The sequence below is a fragment of the Scyliorhinus torazame genome, chromosome 27, assembly GCF_047496885.1.
Source record: "Scyliorhinus torazame isolate Kashiwa2021f chromosome 27, sScyTor2.1, whole genome shotgun sequence".
In the NCBI taxonomy this organism is placed as follows: domain Eukaryota; kingdom Metazoa; phylum Chordata; class Chondrichthyes; order Carcharhiniformes; family Scyliorhinidae; genus Scyliorhinus; species Scyliorhinus torazame.
The window spans coordinates 6,907,992-6,930,443 of record NC_092733.1 but is presented as its reverse complement, the minus strand read 5'-3'; the positions used below and the strand labels follow the sequence as shown (position 1 = coordinate 6,930,443).

At 48.3% G+C, this 22,452-nt stretch overlaps 1 protein-coding gene across 1 annotated transcript in view; it reads left to right on the top strand.

Annotated features, from left to right (window-relative positions):
- The first annotated feature begins 2,662 nt into the window (after positions 1-2,662).
- Positions 2,663-22,452, top strand: part of dnmt1 (DNA (cytosine-5-)-methyltransferase 1) — a 52,625-nt gene continuing 32,835 nt past the window's right edge. Inside the window, exons 1-6 of the mRNA XM_072490870.1 lie at positions 2,663-2,832; positions 10,016-10,055; positions 10,736-10,843; positions 11,487-11,739; positions 12,687-12,762; positions 15,940-16,015. Coding sequence (XP_072346971.1) covers positions 2,780-2,832; positions 10,016-10,055; positions 10,736-10,843; positions 11,487-11,739; positions 12,687-12,762; positions 15,940-16,015 — 606 coding nt within the window. The 5' untranslated portion in view covers positions 2,663-2,779. The remainder of the gene's footprint in view (positions 2,833-10,015; positions 10,056-10,735; positions 10,844-11,486; positions 11,740-12,686; positions 12,763-15,939; positions 16,016-22,452) is intronic.

Below are 22,452 nucleotides of genomic sequence, written 5' to 3'. Positions count from 1 at the left end.
TTGTTGCAATGTGCAGTCTGATCCCAGTTGTTGCAATGTTCAGAATCTGTTCCCAGTTGTTGTTGCAATATGCAGTCTGAGCCCAGTTGTTGTTGCAATGTGCAGTCTGATCCCAGTTGTTGTTGCAATGTTCAGAGTCTGATCCCAGTTCTTGTTGCAATATGCAGTCTGAGCCCAGTTGTTGTTGCAATATGCAGTCTGAGCCCAGTTGTTATTGCAATGTGCAGTCTGATCCCAGTTGTTGTTGCAATGTTCAGAGTCTGATCCCAGTTGTTGTTGCAATGTTCAGAGTCTGAGCCCAGTTGTTGCAATGTTCAGAGTCTGATCCCAGTTGTTGTTGCAATGTTCAGAGTCTCAGCCCAGTTGTTGTTGCAATGTGCAGTCTGAGCCCAGTTGTTGTTGCAATGTGCAGTCTGATCCCAGTTGTTGCAATGTTCAGAATCTGTTCCCAGTTGTTGTTGCAATGTTCAGAGTCTGATCCCAGTTGTTGTTGCAATGTGCAGTCTGATCCCAGTTGTTGTTGCAATATGCAGTCTGAGCCCAGTTGTTGTTGCAATGTGCAGTCTGATCCCAGTTGTTGTTGCAATGTTCAGAGTCTGATCCCAGTTGTTGTTGCAATGTGCAGTCTGATCCCAGTTGTTGTTGCAATATGCAGTCTGAGCCCAGTTGTTGTTGCAATGTGCAGTCTGATCCAAGTTGTTGTTGCAATGTTCAGAGTCTGATCCCAGTTGTTGTTGCAATGTGCAGTCTGATCCCAGTTGTTGTTGCAATATGCAATCTGAGCCCAGTTGTTGCAATGTGCAGTCTGATCCAAGTTGTTGTTGCAATGTTCAGAGTCTGATCCCAGTTGTTGTTGCAATGTGCAGTCTGATCCCAGTTGTTGTTGCAATATGCAGTCTGAGCCCAGTTGTTGTTGCAATGTGCAGTCTGATCCCAGTTGTTGTTGCAATGTTCAGAGTCTGATCCCAGTTGTTGTTGCAATGTTCAGAGTCTGAGCCCAGTTGTTGCAATGTTCAGAGTCTGATCCCAGTTGTTGTTGCAATGTTCAGAGTCTGAGCCCAGTTGTTGTTGCAATGTGCAGTCTGAGCCCAGTTGTTGTTGCAATGTGCAGTCTGATCCCAGTTGTTGCAATGTTCAGAATCTGATCCCAGTTGTTGTTGCAATGTTCAGAGTCTGAGCCCAGTTGTTGTTGCAATGTGCAGCCTATGCCCAGTTGTTGTTGCAATGTGCAGTCTGATCCCAGTTGTTGCAACAATGTTCAGAGTCTGAGCCCAGTTGTTGTTGCAATATGCAGTCTGATCCCAGTTGTTGTTGCAATGTTCAGTCTGATCCCAGTTGTTGCAATATGCAGTCTGATCCCAGTTGTTGTTGCAATATGCAGTCTGATCCCAGTTGTTGTTGCAATGTGCAGTCTGAGCCCAGTTGTTGTTGCAATGTTCAGAGTCTGAGCCCAGTTGTTGTTGCAATGTGCAGTCTGATCCCAGTTGTTGTTGCAATGTTCAGAGTCTGATCCCAGTTGTTGTTGCAATGTTCAGAGTCTGAGCCCAGTTGTTGTTGCAATATGCAGTCTGAGCCCAGTTGTTGTTGCAATGTGCAGTCTGATCCCAGTTGTTGTTGCAATGTGCAGTCTGATCCCAGTTGTTGTTGCAATGTGCAGTCTGATCCCAGTTGTTGTTGCAAGGTGCAGTCTGATCCCAGTTGTTGTTGCAAGGTGCAGTCTGATCCCAGTTGTTGTTGCAAGGTGCAGTCTGAGCCCAGTTGTTGTTGCAATGTTCAGAGTCTGAGCCCAGTTGTTGTTGCAATATGCAGTCTGATCCCAGTTGTTGTTGCAATGTTCAGAGTCTGAGCCCAGTTGTTGTTGTTGTTGCAATATGCAGTCTCATCCCAGTTGTTGTTGTTGTTGCAATGTGCAGTCTGATCCCAGTTGTTGTTGTTGCAATATGCAGTCTGATCCCAGTTGTTGTTGTTGCAATGAGCAGCCCAGCCCCCCGCCCGCACCGATTCCCATTCATCTTTTCAGAGGCAGCGGCCGGTGGAAGAGCTCATTCGGGAAAAGGGGGGGGACGCTTCGAGGAACACAACACATTTGCACTTCATGTTTTTCCACAATCATTGAGGATAATCCTAATCAAAGGATAAATCGAACTATCCTAAATCAAAGACGACCACAAATGGTGGGATGATGGAGTGTGTGGAAAACAATAGAGTGATGATCACAGTCCCCCCCCCCCGGGTGTGTGTGAGATTCCGGTGATCAGGGACCGGGTCCGGGGGCAGCTACCACTCTGAGGGAGGGGGTCCGAGCTGCAATCACTGACGTTCTCGACATATTCACGGTTCAAAGAGGAGAATCCACCGGAATTTCTACTTGTCCAGATTAGTAAAGGGCTTTCATGAAGGAAGCGGTTAAGGATTGAAAGGGGCGGCGATGTTCAGTTGACAGTTGACGGGGCATTCCCCCCCTCTGCCGCTGTGAGAGTGGACAAGTCCGGATCGCGCGCGAAAATCCCCGCCGCGCCCGCGCGCTGCAGCTTTCCGCCGCCCGAGACCCGGAGCCCGAGCCCGCCAGCAGCGCCCGGAGCCCGCCAGCAGCGCCCAGCCCGGAGCCCGCCAGCAGCGCCCGGAGCCCGCCAGCAGCGCCCGGAGCCCCGAGCCCGCCAGCAGCGCCCGGAGCCCGCCAGCAGCGCCCGGAGCCCCGAGCCCGCCAGCAGCGCCCGGAGCCCGCCAGCAGCGCCCCGAGCCCGCCAGCAGCGCCCGGAGCCCCGAGCCCGCCAGCGCCATGCCCGCCCGCACCGGCACCGCCGCCTCGCTGCCCGAGGACGTCAGGAAACAGTGAGTCCCCCGCACGCGAGAAGCGGCCGCAACCTGAGCTGTTTATTTACCTCAAATCCGTCCCGGGCCCGGTACAACCCCCATCCCGGGGGGGGGGGGGGGGAGAGGAGAGGGTCTCCGGGACGGCGCCGGGAGGATTTGGCGCCAAATTGTGGATAGCCCCCCCTTCCTAACCCCCTCTGCCCCCCCTTCCTAACCCCCCTCGCCCCCCCCTTCCTAACCCCCCTCTGCCCCCCCTTCCTAACCCCCCTCTGCCCCCCCTTCCTAACCCCCCTCTGCCCCCCCCTTCCTAACCCCCCTCTGCCCCCCTTCCTAACCCCCCTCTGCCCCCCTTCCTAACCCCCCTCTGCCCCCCCTTCCTAACCCCCCTCTGCCCCCCCTTCCTAACCCCCCTCTGCCCCCCCTTCCTAACCCCCCTCTGCCCCCCCCTTCCTAACCCCCCCCCTTCCTAACCCCCCTCTGCCCCCCCCTTCCTAACCCCCCTCTGCCCCCCCCTTCCTAACCCCCCTCTGCCCCCCCTTCCTAACCCCCCTCTGCCCCCCCCTTCCTAACCCCCCTCTGCCCCCCCTTCCTAACCCCCCTCTGCCCCCCCCTTCCTAACCCCCCTCTGCCCCCCCCTTCCTAACCCCCCTCGGCCCCCCCCTTCCTAACCCCCCTCGGCCCCCCCCCCTTCCTAACCCTCCCTCGGCCCCCCCTTCCTAACCCCCCCTCGGCCCCCCCTTCCTAACCCCCCCTCCGGCCCCCCCCTTCCTAACCCCCCCCTCTGCCCCCCCTTCCTAACCCCCCCCTCTGCCCCCCCTTCCTAACCCCCCCTCTGCCCCCCCTTCCTAACCCCCCCTCTGCCCCCCTTCCTAACCCCCCCTCTGCCCCCCCTTCCTAACCCCCCCTCTGCCCCCCCTTCCTACCCCCCTCTGCCCCCCCTTCCTAACCCCCCTCTGCCCCCCCTTCCTAACCCCCCTCTGCCCCCCCTTCCTAACCCCCCTCTGCCCCCCCTTCCTAACCCCCCTCTGCCCCCCCTTCCTAACCCCCCTCTGCCCCCCCTTCCTAACCCCCCTCTGCCCCCCCCTTCCTAATCCCCCTCTGCCCCCCCTTCCTAACCCCCCTCTGCCCCCCCTTCCTAACCTCCCTCTGCCCCCCCTTCCTAACCTCCCTCTGCCCCCCCTTCCTAACCCCCCTCTGCCCCCCCTTCCTAACCCCCCTCTGCCCCCCTGTCGAACATCCCATTTGCCCCCGACTACCCCCTTTTGTCCCCAATTACTTCCCATTGCCCCCTGTCTGACCACCCCAGTCAGATCCCCGCCCATTGTGCCCCATCCCCCCCCGTCTCACATCCCCCCTCCCCCCGTCTCACATCCCCCCCACCGGCCCTGTCAAATCTCTTCCCTCTCCTTCATCGCTACATGGTAGTTCTCTGCTGATTGGCAATCCGTTATCTGTGGGAAGGATGATTGGATCTGTTTGGATCAGCACAGACCTGCCTCAGCTTCCAGGTTTCTTTCTAAAAATATTTGGAAATTGGACGGCTGGGTTTTCACAGACTTTGCTTTAGAATAGTAGTGACTGGCAGAGATTTTGTGCTGTAGTGTGTGCTGAGGCTGGGAGTGATGGTGTGTTGGAAAGCTCCTCTCTGGACAGCTCCACTCACTCTGAAAATAAATGCCTTTATCAGTGAAAGGTTTATTCAGCCTCGAGTGCAAGTGAGCAAAAAGTTCCAGCGTGAACAATACGGAGAGCAAGCTCCTCCTGAAACTGTCTGCCCTACTGTCATAGAATCCCTACATTCAGCCCATTGAGTCTGCACCAAACCTTTAATGAGCTGCCCATTTACACTCCCCCTTCCATTATTCGAGATGGCAGACGGAGATGCTGCTGTTGAATGTTGGGTGGTACGGTAGCACAGTCGTTAGCACTGTTGCTTCACAGCTCCAGGGTCCCAGGTTCGATTTCCCGGCTTGGGTCACTGTCTGTGTGGAGTTTGCACATTCTCCCTGTGTCTGCGTGGGTTTCACCCCCACAACCCAAAGATGTGCAGGTTTGGTGGATTGGCCACTCTAAATTGCCCCTTAATTGGAAGAAAAAAAAAATAATTGGGAACTTTAAATTTATGAAAAGAAAACAAAAAGAAACAGGCTATTGGCCCACCTCATCTATGTTGGCATTTATGTTCCGAGCAAGCCTCTTCGCACTGTTCTTGATTATATCATCAGGGTAACCTTCAGCTTCCTCCGCCCAACAGTGTTTTTATCAAGTTGCCTGGAGGTATCTATAGTAGAATTCTAGAATGGCCACAGCACAGAAGTGCACCAGCAACTCAGCCAGTCACCCCCCGCCGCCGCCGTTTCCCTGTAGCCCGATAAAACATTTTCTTCAAGTACACGCTCCGGCAGTGCGTTCCAGATCCAAACCACTTGTTATATAGAGGTTTTTCCTCATGTCCCCTCTTATTCTGCCCTTAATCACCTTGAGGATTCTCAACGTTCTGTGGATGGGAACAGTTTTTCCCCACTTTTACTTCATGATTTTGAAAATGTCTAACAAATCTCCCCACCTCTCCAAGGAGAACAGCCCAAGCTTTGCCAATCTATCCTCATCACTGAAGTTTCTCATCCTTTGAACCATTCTCGTAAATCATTTCTGCGCCCTTCTTCAAACCTTCACTTCCTTCCTGTTCATGAATGCTCGTAACTTACTTGCTTTTGTACTCTGTCCCTATTTATAAAACCCAGGATTCAGTATAATTTATGAATTGCCTTCTCACCCTGCCCGCCACCTTCAGTGATTTTATGTACATGCATTCTCAGGCCCCTCTGCTCCTGCATTTCCTTTCGAATTGTATCCTTTACTTTATGTCACCGTTCCTCGTCCTTCAGACCAAAAATGTTTAACTTCACACTTATCAGCATTAAATTGCATTTGCCATGTATCAGCCGTTCCACAAGTCTATCTATTAAATCCTCTTGAAATCTATCACTACCCCCCACCGCACTCCAGTCGGAAGAATGTAAAGCTTTCTGTACTTCATTTTTAATGGTCTTGAATCAAATAATTAAACTGTTTCATAATGATATTCTAGCTATTGTAAAGATGTGTTTTTTTTTTAACCGAAAAGGCATAATTTTACTGGCATGTACAGCCATCTTGACTCAACATTGAGTTCAACTTTGCACTCTGAACTTTCCCCATCATTTTCAAAAAAATTTAGAGTGCCCAATTCTTTTTGTTTTGTCCAATTAAGAGGCAATTTAGCATGGCCTATACCCTGCAAGTTTTTGGGTTGTGGGGGCGAGACCCACGCAGACACGCGGAGAATGTGCAAACTCCACAGAAGTGCACCAGCAACTCAGCCAGCCCCCCCGCCGTTTCCCTGTAGCCCGATAAAACATTTTCTTCAAATACACGCTCAGGCAGTGCATTCCAGATCTAAACCACTTCGTTACGGGGCTGGGATCGAACCCGGGTCCTCGGTGCCATGAGGCAGCAGTGCTAACCACTGTGCCACCGTGCTGCCCATATTGATGACTGTCCTGTCAGGATTATTCTGTCTCCATCCTGCTCCGGCTGGTTTAAATCCCAGGACAGGATATCACAGGTTGGATGATTTGGCGTAATGAGGGGACTTTTAATATTCTCTCACATGAATAAATTCCTCTTTTTTGCGAGCTTGGAGCCCCGGCTGTCAATAGAGGGGCACAGGATCAGGGCAGAGGGCATAGTTGGACGGATAAAGTTATCCAAAGGTTAGAGGAGATCATGATGGTGGGTTTTAAAATATCGGCCTATTCATTCTGCTCTGCCATCCAATGTGATCATGGCTGATTGGATTGTGGCCTTAACTCCACTTTCTTGCCTGTTCCCCATAACCCTTGAGTCCCCTGTAGATCTAACATCTGACCAGCTCGTCCTTGAATAATGGCCCGAACTCCACTGCTTACGGCTAACAATGCTCAAGAAATAGTTTGTCATTTATGCCTTAAATGGGAGACCCTTTACTTTTAAACTGGCCTCCTAGTTCTAGATTATCCCACAAGAGGAAATGCCCTCGCAGCATCCCCCTTGTTACACCCCCTCACCGTCTCATGTTTCAATACTATTACTTTTCATTTTTCCTGGCAGACCAGGAGGAATGGGCCAATATAAATCGCTGAAACAGCAGCAGAACAGGAACAGAACTTGAAGTTGGAATAAAGCAGAGTTTTGGATGAACTTCAGTTTATTTCTTAATTTAAGAGTACCCAATTTGTTTTTTCCAATTAAGGGGCAATTTAGCATGGTCAATCCGCCTAGCTTACACATTTGTGGGTTATGGGGGCGAAACCCATGCAAACACAGGGAGAATGTGCAAACTCCACACGGACAGTGATCTAGAGTCGGGATCGAACCTGGGACCTTGGCGCTGTGAGGCCGCAGTGCTAACCCACTGCGCCACCGTGCTGCCCGAACTTCAGTTTATGAAAGATGAAACACGGGATGCTATTCCATGGTCGACAGCTGCCTTTCAGACAGATCCAATAAACAATAGTAGAACGGGATGGGCAGTTAATTTGATAGGGTGGAAGTGAGGGTTTAAGTGGGTCGGTGTAGACTCGATGGGCCGAATCGCCTCCTTCTGCACTGTATGTTCTAGGAGTCACCGGAGGATTCTGTTTGTTCTCTTATTCATTCATGGGGTGTGTGGGTGTTGCTGGCAAGGTCAGCAGCAAGTGCTGCCCATCCCTCATTGCACTTCAAACTGAGCGGTTTGCCAGAGCATTTCAGAGGGACAGGTATTAAGAGTCAACCTCACTGCTGTGGGTCTGGAGTTGCATGTAGGCCAGACCAGGTAAGGATGGCAGATTTACCTCCCTACAGGATATTCCCGAACCAGGTGGGTTTTTACAATAGTCAATGATAGTTTCACGGTCATCATTACTGAAACTAACTTTTCATTCCAAATTTTGTCAACTGAATTAGTTCCACCAGCTGTGGTGGTGGGATTGAGTTAGTGCCCTTCCGAGCATTAACCTGGGCCTCTGGGTTGCTACATTACTGCTACTCAACCATCTTCCAAGTGGGTAGATTTTCCCTCACCATATTTAAATAGTGCAATGTAGACAGGAGCTCGATTTAACAGCCCTGTCGAAGAGCTATTTGTTAGCCTAGATTGGGTTGCTGAAGCATTGAGAATTAGGTTGACGGCCTTAATTTTCAAGCAAAGGTTATGGGTCGAAATATTAGATTTAATTTCCTTAATTGTAAAGGGGTGTAATCGAAGTTGATTAAAAATGTTTTGTTTAAAACAATCGTACAAAAATTTAGGAGTCTGCAGGTCCCTTGGCTAGCAGTTTAACATTCCAGAATAAGTAAAAGTTGTCATTACTGTATTGCCCAGAAGAAAGAGTGATAGGATTGTTGAAAACGGCTATTTCCCATTTTGTAAATAAGGAAATTCAAGGATAAACTGCATCATGTTTTGTGTAGCTTTGAATAATGAACTGTAATATATAGTATACTATGGCTTGTCATGTAGCACGGTAGCATAGTGGTTAGCACAGTTGCTTCACAGCTCCAGGGTCCCCGGTTCGATTCCCGGCTTGGGTCACTGTCTGTGTGGAGTCTGCACGTTCTCCCCGTGTCTGCGTGGGTTTCCTCCGGGTGCTCCGGTTAGGTGGATTGGCTATGCTAAATTGCCATTGATGTCCAAATAGGTTAGGTGGGGTTATTGGGTAACGGGGATAGGTTCGAACGGTGGGATTAAGTAGAGCGCTCTTTCCGAGGGCCGGTGCAGACTCGATGGGCCAAATGGCCTCCTTATGCACTGTAAACTCTATAATGTAGCCAAGGAGTTCAGTCATTATTTAAACACTGACACAAATCGCTGCCCATAGGCACACCACTGCTGCATATTTACAGTATGTTCAAGGTTCTCCCGACTGACAATCGCAACAGCCCCCACAATCACAGCTTCACTGTTGTGTAAAGTACCGTCTGCCTAGGAATGAGTGGGATTATCTGAATACTATATTAGACATCATGTGAAACTGTTTAAAGTTCATTCCTGTAGCACTTTGTCACTGTGAGCAACTTGGGTGAAATTAAATGCTGTCTTTTATTCTGGAGGGGAAATGATCACACTTTGACAGAGTTTCTATGAATGAAACCCCATCTATCTGCTTTGTTGCTTCAGAAGATACATTTGTTTCTGTTAAATATAATCATTTTCCTATTGTTTTTAAAGGTAGAAATTATGAGCCCTGTGTGTTACTGCTCATGTAATGTGCCTTGACAGCCTGATTTAGTTTCGTAGCTAATTGATTTTTGACTTCAGTAAATATTTGTGGAATTAGATGAGGTGTCGGTCGGTGTTGCGTCTGGAAACTGAACATGCAGAGTTCAGGAAAATCATTGCTAAAACTAAGCTATATTACATTGATAGGTGCAATCGATCTATATATAATATAAATAACATATACATTAGTCTCAATTTGTATTCCCCCAAGTTTAAAAAAAAATTGAAGGGTGATCTAATTGAGGTGTTTACAATGTTAAATAATAGGCTAACTTTTGTCCAGTGAGGGAATCCAGAACGGGACACAATCTTAAAATTGGAACAGGACACTGAGGAGTGAAATCAGGAAGAATTCTTTCACACACAGGGCAGTCAAAACCTGGAACTCTTTCTTACCTTAACCCCTCTCCATTAACCTTTCCAAAAGTCTACGGAGGTTGGGACAACTGATTCTTTCAAGACTGCAATCAGCTAGATTTCTGTTGGGTGAGGATATCGAAGAACGTGTGTCAACGGCAGGCCAATGGACTGAGATATTGCTCCACTGGGATTCAATTGAATAGGGGAATAGGCCCAGGACTGAATGGCATCCTCCTGTTTCTATGTCCTTGTGCAATCTTGTTAACTTTGACCAGATTAAATCCCTATACCCATGTTTATAATGGAAACTACCCATGTAAACTGGTTGCACCAGTCTGGTTGCATGTCCTGTCTCAATTATTCGACCACCATTAACTCTACTTCATGTGGAGATGATATTGGTCTTTTTATTTTTGTAAATGGCACCGTTTCATTGTCTAAATAAACTGATTTTTAAGTAAGTTAGAAGAATGACTAAGCTAAATATTGAGAAATCATTTGCTTCAAGTACCTGAAATTCTAGGTTCTAACTTTGATCACTGTTTTTTGTTTATGCAGACTTCAAGTGCTTGAGGATAAAGCTGGACTCACAGAGAAGGTATGCTGAAATACAAGGCATTTGCATTTAAATCTGTATTTTAATGTTATTCAGATATATTTTGCCACCGTGAAATAATGGTCCACCAATAAAAAAATGTTGAATTATTCTTAATATACTGTTTAAGGGTCGGAGGACTGTCAGGCCAGGGGCAAGAACCCCCCCCTTCTTTTAAATTTATTTCGTTTCTCGTTTTTATTTGTTCATGGGATGTGGGCGTCGCTGGCTGTGCCAGCATGTATTGCCCATCCGTGAGGGCGTTTAAGAGTCAGCCACATTGCTATGTGTCTGAAGTCACATGTATGCCAGACCGGGTAAGGACGACCGATTTCCTTCCCCAAATAATATGATGGGGTTTTTATGACAATCGGCAATATTTTCATGGTCGTCATTCGACTTTTAATTCCAGATTTTGTTTTTTACTGATTTCAAATTCCACCATCTGCTGTGGCGGGATTCAAACATGGCTCTGGGTCTCTGGATTCCTAGCCGAGCAACAATACCACTACACCACCTCCTCCCCTGAAAGTTATTGTGTGTCTCGCTGGGTGGGTCTGAGTGAATGTCAACAGTTTTTTGGTTGTGTTTCTCTTGTTATGTTGTGTATCCTGTAGTTAAAGCGACTCGTTCTAATTTTTGTGGCTCTTGTAGCTTAACAAGAAAACTCCTTCCTCTTTCAGGAATGTTTAAAGGAAAAGCTGACTTTGCTGCACGGTTTCTTACAAACAGATACACAGAATGATCTCAGTGAGTTGGAAACACAATTTCAGAAAGAAGAGCTCTCTGAGGTAAGTTGGCAAAGAAATCTAGACAGTGGGCGCTGTTAGGAAAGGGTATTTGCTTTTTAAAAGGGAATGCCAAATGAATGAGCTGAGGAAGATACCAAAAGTGACAGTCAAACGTATAAAAACCTAACGTTTTGTTTGCAGTGGATAGAGGAGTCAGGTGGCAGCCACAGTTCTATCATCTCCTTATTGCCTCCTGGGTGACGTGGACGAGCCTGTTCGTTTGCTGCTCTTCCAACAATAAAACTGTATCTAATTCTGACTCCAATGGGAGTGCACAATTGCAGATTTTAAACCACTCATCTCTTTAAGACTGCTGCAGATTAATATTTACTTCCTGATCTCGAATCTTCTGTTGATAAGGGAATACCTTCTGCCCTATTGGATTTTGGTTTTGAAACCTTGATCTGCAAAAGTGCTGAAGTATGTTCTCCTCTTTCCCCCCCCCCCCCCCCCCCCCCCCCCCCCACCGGCCCCAAAACACACACACATTAACATTAGGGATCAGGCGGGTCACTGTCATTCCATTAGTCTGAGGTAGGTTGGTGACCTGGGGCTGAATTCATTGTTTCATCCGTTGCGTAATGTTGGTTTGCCGCAAGCCTATCTTGATAGTTTTGTCACTAGTGTGACTGTCCTTTTTCAGGAGGGTTACCTGGCCAAAGTGAAAGCACTGCTCAGTCAGGAGCTTTTCGAAGGCAATGGAGATTCTGAACTTGGCGTCAATTCAAATGGGTGCTCTGAAAACGGAGCTATGGACAGTGATAAAAATGAGACCAATGGACTGGCTGATGAGCCAAATGGCCAAGAGGAGAGCAATATGGAGGCTGAAGTGGTGGTTTTCCCTACGGCAAAGAATCGGGGGAAGCGGTTAAGTAAAAGCAACGGAGATAACAAACGTACGTTTATTTTTATCGCCCTCTGTTGTCTCTGTATTCTGGCCCCCTTGCTGAAAGATGATTTTGTGTCTGCATCAGTGGGGTATCTAAAAATATATATAAGAATGATTATTCTCCTGATTTTTCACTCCTTGAGTTTAACCGCATTTAATGTGAATAAACATCTGCTTGAATTACACCATAGATTTATGCCGAACCCCAGAAGTGTGTGTTCTCTGTCTATTTGTGATAACACGGAAAAGTCAAAGAACTTGAGGGGAAGAAAGTATCAGCTGAATGTTTTAATTGATGAATTCCTCCTTCCTGATGTCTTCAATGGCATGTTTTTTTTGTTAAATTCTCACCCTCCTCCAGTGTAGGTTTAGCAAAAGAGGTATTTGAGTGTTCGTTTTTTTTTCCCAAACAGAACCGTATCCAACTTTATTCAAGTAGCAAATTTAAAACTTCATGATACTTGGCAAAATAGGATTGAATTCAGTAAATGGAGTCAAAACACATTCCAAAGAATATTTTCACTTTAAAACAGTTATTTGTACTTGAGTGTTCTTGACCACTGTACGGCCCACAATTAATGTGGAAACCTGAGGGAAGAAATTGTGATCCTTGCACAAGGCAGTGGCTCAGACTCATCTGAAATATCATGCCCAATTCTGTTGCTCTTGTTTTGACAGTGATCCTGATGACTGCAGGAACATGATCAGGATAGATCTAAGGGGTCTAGGATGTCAGGAAAGACTTGGGAACGATAGCATGTTGTTCTCTTCCCCCACCCATCCCTGTTGTTTTTTCAACACTTTGAAGGAATTTCTCAAATCGATTAAGAGATTTGTTGAAAATTCTGTGATGCCCAATTTCCTACATTTGAGATTTCTATAAAACCTGCCATAGTTGAAATTCCATGTTGCTTTTTAAGCTCTGCAATATAACAATATTTATTTCTATTGTAGGGCTGTCAGGAACTCCAAGGATCACCAGGAATTCAGTAAAGCAGCAAGCTACGATCATTTCCATGTTCGCTAAGGCGTGAGTATTCAAACTTTTAAGGCAGAACAGGGGAGAAATATCTGGTTTCAAGTGAAGTCCTGGCTGATCAATTGTAAGGGAATAGGAATGCTGGTAGAACAAATGGAAAGGGACTTTAAGAGATGGGACATGCTCCCGCTATCACTGGCAGGGAGGGTACAGACCGTGAAAATGACGGTCCTCCCCAGATTTCTGTTTGTCTTTCAGTACCTCGCCATCTTCATCCCTCAGGCCTTTTTCAAGCGGATGAATAAGATTATTTCGGGCTTTGTGTGGGCGAATAATACCTCACGAGTGAAGAAAGTGTTGCTGGAGTGAGTGCATTTGGGGAGAGGGTGGGTTGGCGCTGCCGAAGTTCTGCAATTACTACTGGGCGGCTAATATAGCCATGATTAGGAAGTGGGTAGTGGGAGAGGGGTCGGCATGGGAGCGGATGGAGGTGGCGTCATGTAAAGACACCAGTTTGGGTGCACTGGGAACGGCACCTCCGCCGTTCTCGCCGGCCTGATACTCCACAAGTCCAGTGGTAGTGGAGGATCTGGGGGCAATGGAGGAGATATAAGAGAGTGGAGGGAGCATCGATTTGGACCCCAATTTATAATAACCACAGTTTGTACCGGGTAGGCTAGATGGCGGGTTGCAGAGTTGGCAGAGGATAGGAATTAGAAAGATGAGGGATCTATTTATAGATGGGAGCTTTCCCAGCTTGAAAGCTTTGGAGGATGAATTTAAATTGCCAGCAGGGAATGATTTTAGGTATTTACAGGTGTTAGACTTCCTGAGAAAACAGGTGCTGGCCTTTCCGCTGCTGCCACCACGGGGGTACAGGATAGAGTAGTTTCCAGTACCTGGGTGGGAGAGGGGAAGGTATCGGATATTTACTAGGAGCTTTCGGAGGCGGAGGAAACCCCGGTGGAGGAGCTTACGGGCAAGTGGGAGGACGAGCTAGGAGGAGAGATAGAGGCGGGTCTATGGGCGGATGCCCTAAGCAGGGTTAATACCTCCTCATCGTGCGCCAGGCTTAGCCTGATACAACTTAAGGTAGTCCACCGGGCACACATGACAGCGGCTAGGATGAGTAAGTTCTTCGGGGTTGAGGATGTGTGCGAGGTACGCGGGAAGCCCAGCAATGTCCACATGTTTTGGGCATGCCCAAAGCTTAGAGGGTTTTGGCAGGGTTCTGCGAAGGCAATGTCTGCGGTACTAAAAACACGGGTGGTGCCGAGTCCGGAGGTAGTGATCTTTGGAGTGTCAGAAGATCCGGGAGTTCAGGGGCCAAAAGAGGCCGACGTCTTGACCTTTGCCTCCCTGGTACCCCGGAGACGGATCTTGTTAATGTGGAGGGACTCGAAGCCCCCGAGTGTAGTGATCTGGGCTAGTGACATGGCTGGGTTTTTCAGTCTCGAGAAGATAAAGTTCGCCTTAAGAGGGTCAATGTTAGGGTTCACCCGGAGGTGGCAGCCGTTCGTCGACTTTCTCGGGGGGGAAAATTAAAATGTCAGCAGAAGCAGTAGTCCAAGGCGGGCGGGTGGATTGTTGTTGTATGGTTGAGGTGCGTGAAGATTGGGCTGGGGGGGGAGAATGTTTATTTTCCATGTTGATGTCAATGTTTATGTTACTGTTATAAAAATTTTCAACTACCTCAATAAAATATTATTTAGAAAAACGTCAGGGAATAGGAATTCCATTCAGGGGATGCAAGTACAGCTTGAGTGATTAGTCAGTTGAACATTGCTTGCCTACAAACTATTGACTGATTTGATGTGATAATGTCAGCCTTTGGTGGGAGATGAGAGCTCTGAGCACATCTCATCTTTATGTATGATCTAGCTGTTTACTTCCTGTTGTGAAACATGGACATGACAACTTGCTTTGTTTAACAGTGAGAAAGGTTGACCTGAGTTTTGACAGTGATTCCAGTGTATAATTTTATGGCAAAGCTAATGTAAGACCATAAGTCACAGAAGCAGAATTAGGCCATTCAGCCCATCGAGTGCTCCGCCCTTCAATCCTGTCTGAAATGTTTCTCATCACCATTCTTCTGACCATGACCCCTGATACCCTTATTAATGAAGAACCTATCTATCTCTGTCTTAAAGACACTCAGTGATTTGGCCTCCACAGCCTTCTGCGGCAAAGAGTTCCACAGATTCACCAACCTCTGGCTGAAGAAATTCCTCCTCATCTCAGTTTTAAAGGATCGTCCTTTCAGTCTGAGGCTGTGCCCTTGGGTTCTAGTTTTTCCTTCTAGTGGAAACATCCTCTCCACGTCCACTCTATCTAGGCCTCTCAGTATCTTGTAAGTTTCAATAAGATCCCCCCTCATCCTTCTAAACTCCAACGAGTGCAGGCCCAGAGTCCTCAACCGTTCCTCATGTGTCTTTGTCATTCTTTTTAATTCAGTATCCCTCATTCTTACTAATCCAGTTATTTATAGGAATAAAAGTAATTTCACTTTATGAAATTAAGTAGGTTGTATTTCAGAGTCTGGTGGTCAAATGGAAGGATATGACACGACGAGTGAGAGTGAGGGATTCAGCACCTGTGGCTCCAATTCAGGTGGAGTCGACAAATAGGTAGCCATTTTGTGAGTTGTATGAGTGATGGTTTGTCACTGTACTAATGGAATTCTATTTCCAGACGCTCCCAGTGATGTACCTGTACCTCAAAATTCAATTTGCGAGCCCATGCTGCTTGCACAAGTGCCTACGAGTACAGGGTTACTTTTGATGTAGTGTTGTGTTGTATACTTGTATTGAGAGTTTGAGGAGTAGCATGTACAGAGGCCAGCAAGCATTTTACCTGGAAGAGGTGTGATTTAGAAGGTTGTAACATTTGACTAATTTTACTTGGTAGAGAAGTCTTTTTAACAACTATTTACAGATTATAGAAGAGGTTTCCTTGGTGTCTTGGCTGTTCTGAGAGTACATCATGATATAATAACTGGAGTTTGGCTGGGGAAATCTGTTGCAGACTTTTTAACCATAGACTTACAATTGTGAATAATATGTAATTCCCTTGTGGTTTTACTCTATTTCATACTTTGTGGAGAGTATGGTTGAGGTAGAATTAATCTGTGGCTGAGGCTAGCACAAACATAGATGAGTTGACTCTGGAGACGGGCGATATGGTAATATTCTGAATATAGGCCTCTGATCATATTTTCACCTATTCCAGGGCAAACAAACGCAAGTCGGAAGACCTAAATGAAGTAGCAGGAACAAATGTTAAAGTGGAAGAAAGTGATCAGCAGGTAATGGCATTAGACTAACTTTGGTAGGAAACAGATGTTTTTCATCTCTTGCGTCGTATATTTTTCTTTTCCCTATCACATGCTTGCTGCTTCTTGCAGATGCTAAACAGTGGATGCCAGGCCTATTTGACTGTAGGAGAGTCCCATATCTGATACTGAGTCGCCCCACTCTGTTCTCTAGCACAGTGGTTAGCACTGTTGCTTCACAATGCCAGGGACCCGGGTACGATTTCCGGCTTGGGTCACTGTCTGCGGAGTCTGCACGTTCTCCCCGTGTCTGCATGGGTTTCCTCCCACAAAAGTTTTGAAAGACGTGCTGTTAGGTGAATTGGACATTCCGAATTCTCCCTCAGTGTACCTAAACAGGTGCTGGAATGTGGCAACTAGGGGCTTTTCACAGTAACTTAATTGCAGTGATAAGCCTACTTGTGACACTAATAAAGATTATTACTATTATGACTAGCATTTATGACTAGCAGCTGCTGAGGATTGGGAACATAGGCGGTGTATTTTTCTGCCTCATTTCTACTTGACTTGTGGTCTCTGAGGCCATTTGTTAGACAGATTTAGCTGGGATCAGCTAACTGGGCATAATTAGCGATTGAACCTTGGACCTTCTGGCCTGTAAGTCTTAATATTTCACCAAACGCATTTAGCTGTGAATGAGAAACTCTTAGCTGTTGTCTCACTGACCTGAATATCAAAAATTGCTACGGCACTGTTCGTGTGGAGTTTGCACATTCTCCCCATGTCTGCGTGGGTTCCACCCCCACAACCCAAAGATGTGCAGGTTAGGTGGATTGGCCATGCTAAATTGCCCCTTAATTGGAAATAAAATAATTGGGTACTCTAAACTTTTTAAAAAAAAAAAATTGCTATTGTGACCTTGTGCGCAGTCAGTGGTTACCCTGGAATTGAAAAGACTGCAGAGAGAAACGAGAACCGTCACTAGGCAATGTCTTCCTCTAAAATGTATTTCTTACCCAGCCCCCTCTTTCACCTCTCTCCAGCACCTCCATTTGACAGCGCTGAAGAGAGTTGTCATAATAATCTTTGTTAGTGTCACAAGTAGGCTTACATTAACACTGCAATGACGTTATTATGAAAATCCCCCATGTCGCCACATTCCGGCGCCTTTTCGGGTACACTGAGGGAGAGTCCAATTCATCTAACAAGCACGTCTTTCGGACTTGTGGGAGGAAACAGGAGCATCCGGAGGAACCCCATGCAGGCACAGGGAGAACGTGCAGACTCCACACAGACAGGTGATACAGGAGTGGGCTAAGAAAAATACTTTATGGAAGTGGGTACTTGTCGAAAAGAATCAATTTTGGGTCTCTAGTCAAAGCTCCAAAACCTAGGACTTGGCTCCCCACTCTGCAATTGGATCCTCGATTTTCTGACCAACAGACCACAATCAGTAAGAATGAACAACAACACCACCTCCACAATAGTCCTCAACACCGGCGCCCCGCAAGGCTGCCTACTTAGCCCTCTACTCTACTCCCTGTACACACACGACTGCGTGGCAAAACTTGGCCCCAACTCCATCTACAAGTTTGCTGGCGATACGACCATAGTGGGCCAGATCTCGAATAACGACGAGTCAGAATACAGGCGGGAGATAGAGAACCTAGTGGAGTGGTGTAGTGACAACAATCTCTCCCTCAATGCCAGCAAAACTAAAGAGCTGGTCATTGACTTCAGGAAGCAAAGTACTGTGCCACACCCCTGTCAGCATCAACGGGACCGAGGTGGAGGTGGAGATGGTTAGCAGTTTCAAATTCCTAGGGGTGCACATCTCCAAAAATCTGTCCTGGTCCACCCACATCGAAGCTACCACCAAGAAAGCACAACAGCGCCTATACTTCCTCAGGAAACTAAGGAAATTCGGCATGTCCACATTAACTCTTACCAACTTTTACAGATGCACCACAGAAAGCATCCTATCGGGCTGCATCACAGCCTGGTATGGCAACTGCTCGGCCCAGGACCGCACAAAACTTCAGAGAGTCGTGAACACTGCCCAGTCCATCACACAAACCTACCTCCCATCCATTGACTCCATTTACACCTCCCGCTGCCTGGGGAAAGCGGGCAGCATAATCAAAGATCCCTCCCACCCGGCTTACTCACTCTTCCAACTTCTTCCATCGGGCAGGAGATACAGAAGTCTGAGAACACGCACAAACAGACTCAAAAACAGCTTCTTCCCCGCTGTCACCAGACTCCTAAATGACCCTCTTATGGACTGACCTCATTGAACACTACACCCTGTATGCTTCACCCGATGCCAGTGCTTATGTAGTTACATTGTATATGTTGTGTTGCGCTATTATGTATTTTCTTTTCTTCCCTTTTCTTCCCATGTATTTAATGATCTGTTGAGCTGCTCGCAGAAAAATACTTTTCACTGTACAATGTACACGTGACAATAAACAAATCCAATTCAATCCCATCATCAGCTCTTTACTGGAGTTAAATGGTCGTCCGATGTAGGGCACTATTGACCGGTGGTAGAGGACATGCTGCAACACATTACATTCTAGTCATTCGCATTGAATTCAGCCTAATTCCTTTTTATTTCCATTAAATGTGTCGCATGGACTGTCCGGTGGGGTGGGCGAGCAGGGCGGCCGTAAAAAAAAAAAGAGCTCCCGCCGGTGGCCGCGATTCGCGGCGATTTCGGGGAAATCCCCGAGACCCCACGCACTCCCTGACTATCGTCGGCCTTTGGGGCCGCCACGAGCAGCCAGCGGGGCCGGTTTAAAAGCCGACGAAGAACCCCGCGCGGTTGTCGGGCGGCTGAGGCGCCGGGCCCGGCAGGTCGGAGCAGCGGGGGCGGAGCTACGAAGAGGCCGTGGCGGCAGGCCCGAGCGCCATGTAGGCCCGAGGGTGCTCCACGTTGGATGGCTTCCTACCTAGGAAGAAGAAGGTTAAAGCCTGGTCCCAGGTGAATGTAGAGGAGAAAGAAAGAAGATCTCTGGAAGTTTGGTAAAAGTTTTTTTTCCTCAAAAAAGAAGAATGTCAGATTGATGAAGGGCAGGACGGTGAAGGGGGAGAGAGGAGAAAGGAAAGAAGATTAAAAAAACAATAAGCCGCTAAAAGATGCGAAAAGCAGCGTCAAAGAAAGGAGGACACGCGGGTTCGCCGCCGAAGGAGAAGACGAGCAAAAGTGTTGACAGGATCGCGGATGCCGAACTGCAAGGCGGGACCGCACTACTTATGGTGGAGAAGATGACGGAGGTGATGGTGGTGGAGCTGGAAAAACGTTTGGTGAGGCACATGGAGATCCTGAGGAAAGAGATGGTGGTCGTGGTGAGGTCATTGTTGGAGGAGGCAATCGGCCTGATCAGGGTGGAGGTGGCAAAGGTATTGGCCGAGGTGAGAGAGCAGGGCGAGAAGATGAAGGAGGTGGAGGAGGCTGTGACACGACTCAGCGACCAGGTCACCTCGATGGTGGACGAGCTGCGGAGGGTGGTGGAGGTCAACAGAGGGCTCTGAGCAAAGCTGGAAGACTTGGAAAACCGCTCAAGGCGGCACAATTTGAGAATTGTGGGCTTGCCCGAAGGGACAGAGGGCCCAAGGCCAACGCAATACTTCACTAAGAAGTTGGCGGAGCTGATGGGGGAGGGTGAGAACCCCACCCTGTATGAGCTAGACCGAGCTCATTGGTCATTAAGGCCGAAGCCCAAAGTGAATGAGCCGCCAAGGGCAGTAATTATCTGTTTCCATAAGTTTTGCATGAAGGAGAAAGTATTAAGCTGGGCGAAGCAGAAGCGTGAGGTGCTGTGGGATGGTACTGCGGTTTGGATCTACCAGGACTGGACGGTGGAGTTGGCAAAAAGACGAGCGGCGTTTGGGCGAGTGAAAGCGGCCTTGTTCAAGAAGGGGGTGCGATTTGGTGTGGTGTACCCGGCGAAGTTGAGAGTAACATATAAAGCCAAAGACTTTTATTTGGAGACAGCGGAGGCGGCTGAAGCGTTCGTGAGGGCAGAAGGCTTGGGACAGACGTGAAGAGCGGAACTGGAAGAAAGACTGGACTGTGTTTGAGCGGCTGGAAAATGTACAAAGGTTACAACTTTCTTTTTACTGATTTGTATTGAAATTTGAAATTTACTTCTCTGCATTGTTACAGAGTTCAAGTTAATGGCGTTCTGTGTTGCGACGGTTAAATGTTATGTTAGTGAATTGTAGGGGTTGGATTGTTGGGTTTGTTTTGGTGTTTCTTTCTCTGGGACTGGGCGGAAGGGGGCGAGAGGTATTGGGGGGTGAGCCACCCGCGCTAGCTAACTAGAGTCAGTTAGTGAACGGGGGTGAGGTGAGAGGAGGACTGCGGACGTTGGAGCCTGGATAGCAGGCTTCAATGGGCCTACGAGGCTAGCAAGAGGGGGTGGAGGGAGGGATGTTTTTGTAGGGGGGCTTCTTGGGAGGGGGGGAAGGAGTTCGATGTTCACAATGGACAGGGGTGGGTCAGGCTTATGGGGCAGGGCCCGGTGGTATGGTGATGGTGGATAAGAAAGGTGGGGGGTGTGAGACACCCCCAGTAAGGATAATCACGTGGAACGTGAGGGGGCGAGGAGGTCCGGTCAAGAGGTCAAGGGTGCTTGCACATCTTAAAAGTTTGAAAGCCGATGTAGCAATGCTGCAGGAAACTCACTTGAGGGTGAAGGACCAGGTGAGACTTAAAAACGGCTGGGCTAGCCAAGTGTTTCACTCCGGATTTGATGGATGGGCTCGAGGGATAGCGGTGCTGGTCAGCAAAAGGGTACGCTTCCAGATGGAGAAGGTGGTGGCAGATCAGGGGGGTAGATATGTGATTGTGACAGAGGCATTGGAGGGGAGATTAGTGGTGCTGTTAAGTGTATACGGTCCCAATTGGGACGATGTGGGATTCGTGAGGAAGGTGGTTGGGGCTATTCCCGACTTAGACACGCATGAGCTGATTGTGGGGGGGGACTAGAACCTGGTGCAGGAGCCAAGGTTGGACAGATCACGGCCGCGCTCGCTGGTCCCATCAGGGGGGGGCGAAGGCGCTGGCTGGGCTAATGGTGGAAATGGGAGGGGTGGACCCTTGGAGGTTCCTGCACCCAAGGGAATGGGAGTATTCGTTTTTCTCAGCGGTCCATAAGGTATAATCGCGGATCGACTTTTTTGTGGTGGGGAAGGCTTTGCTGGCTGGAGTCAAGGGGTCGGAATACTCTGCAATTGCAGTGTCAGATCACGCTCCACATTGGGTGGATATGGTGCTAGAGAAGGGGGCAGCGCAGAGACCGGGGTGGAAACTGGATGTGGGGCTTTTGGGGAACCAAGTATTCTGTGAGAAAATTGAAAAGGTAATTAAGGAATATGTAGGTTTCAATTGTACGGGTGAGGTGTCGAAGGCAGTCGTCTGGGAGGCTCTAAAGGCGGTGGTGAGAGGGGAGGTAATTTTGTTTAAGGCTAGGGTGGATAAGGACGAGAGGTTGGAGCGGCCGAGGGTAATAGATGAGATGTTGGAGGTAGATAGGAGGTATGCAGAGGATGGGGACCCGGCGAAGCTGGAAAAGAGGAAGGAACTACAGGCGAGCTTCGACCGACTGTCCACCAGGAAGGCGGTGCGCCAACTGAGACGAGCAAGGGGTGCAGTTTATGAACATGGAGATAAGGCAGATTAGCAGGTCAGCTCTGGAGGGAGGCAGCGGCAAGGGAAATTCTTCTGGTGAAGGATAGGGCAAGGAAGTTGGTGGTGGCCCCAGTGCTGATTAACAAGGTTTTTGAGGAGTTTTATGAGAGGTTGTACAAGTCAGAGCCACTCGGAGGAAACTGAGATGCAGGAATTTCTCGATGGGTTGGAGTACCCGAGGCTAGGGGAGGGGGACAGGGCTACATTAGAAGGAGCAATGGTGGAGCAGGAGATAAAGGATGCAATTGGGAGGATGCAGTCAGGGAAGGTGGCAGGGCCGGATGGGTTTCCGGTGGAATATTATAAAAGATTTAAGGATATGTTGGCACCCCTGATGGTGGGGATGTTTGAGGAGGCGATAGGGAAGGGGGTGTTGCCGCAAACCTTGGGGCAGGCATCGATTTCCCTGTTACTAAAAAAAGATAAGGATCCGACGGAGTGTGGGTCGTATCGGCCCATATCACTTCTGAATGTGGACGTAAAAGTGTTGGCGAAGGTACTGGCGGGTAGTCTGAAGGAGTGCCTTCCGAAGGTAATAGGGGAGGATCAGACGGGGTTCGTGAAAGGGAGGCAGCTGTTTTCAAACATGAGGGTTTTGAACGTTGTTATGGCACCGGCGGAAAGAAAGGAAACAGCGGTAGTTGTGGCATTGGACGCCGAGAAGGCGCTTGATCGGGTAGAATGGGGGTACCTGATGGCCGTGCTGGAGCGGTTTGGGATTGGACTAAGGTTTGTGAACTGGGTAAAGCTATTATATAAGGAACCGAAGGCG